Source organism: Wasmannia auropunctata, unplaced genomic scaffold (genome assembly GCF_000956235.1).
Source record: "Wasmannia auropunctata unplaced genomic scaffold, wasmannia.A_1.0 LD279234.1, whole genome shotgun sequence".
In the NCBI taxonomy this organism is placed as follows: Eukaryota; Metazoa; Arthropoda; class Insecta; order Hymenoptera; family Formicidae; genus Wasmannia; species Wasmannia auropunctata.
This window is the reverse complement of record NW_012083656.1, coordinates 1-705: the sequence shown is the minus strand read 5'-3', so window position 1 is coordinate 705 and position 705 is coordinate 1. Positions and strand designations below refer to the sequence as shown.

General features: G+C 28.5%; 1 protein-coding gene across 1 annotated transcript; it reads left to right on the top strand.

Annotated features, from left to right (window-relative positions):
* Positions 1-33: 33 nt before the first annotated feature.
* On the top strand, positions 34-702 carry LOC105461739 (the record flags this gene model as incomplete). The annotated part of the gene is made up of 2 exons (XM_011708249.1): positions 34-178; positions 445-702. Coding segments are annotated over exons 1-2 (399 nt in total), but the record flags the coding sequence as incomplete, so codon positions are not given.
* Between the last annotated feature and the right edge of the window lie 3 nt (positions 703-705).

The window sequence follows — 705 nt, the reverse complement described above, 5'->3', positions numbered from 1 at the left end:
AGAAGTATCACTGGGATTGTTTTGTTCAGTCATATGCATGTCATTTGGGGCTGTGTTATTTACATATATAATGAAAAATATTTTTGTGCCACCATTTAATAATTTAAAGTCCTTGTTGACTGATACTACGTACAATATTGTAGGTCTAAAGAATACAGACGGAGCTATTTTTATTCTGGTAAATATGCTCTTATTTTTGATCCAATATTGACATTTTAATCCTTAAAAAAATGCACGAAACATAAAGCAAATTGTCAAAACGTAATTTAAGTGAAAACTATAAATTCTTGAGGACATAATTTATGTAGAGATTTTTTTTACATGTGTATAAAAAGTCTTATGCAATTGAGATTTTTTTTATACAATCTAAAATGCATTTTAATGTTATAGAATCATAAGAATAAAATACATTTAGTATATTTAATATACATTTTAATGCTTTAGAATCACAACAACGAGACAATTGTACATGCAAGACAAATGAATCGCACGACAATAACATTTACACTTGAGAACATGCATAAAATAGCATGTTTATCGCAAAAAAAGAGATATGCCATATTACAAAATGAAATTATGCATAAGGTGAATGGAGATATGATATGTCATTTGATTAAAATGGCAGCAATAACAGAAGCGGGTACATCAGGTGGGATAGCTTCCGGCATCGTGAGAAATTATAAATACAAGAGAACTATCAATCTT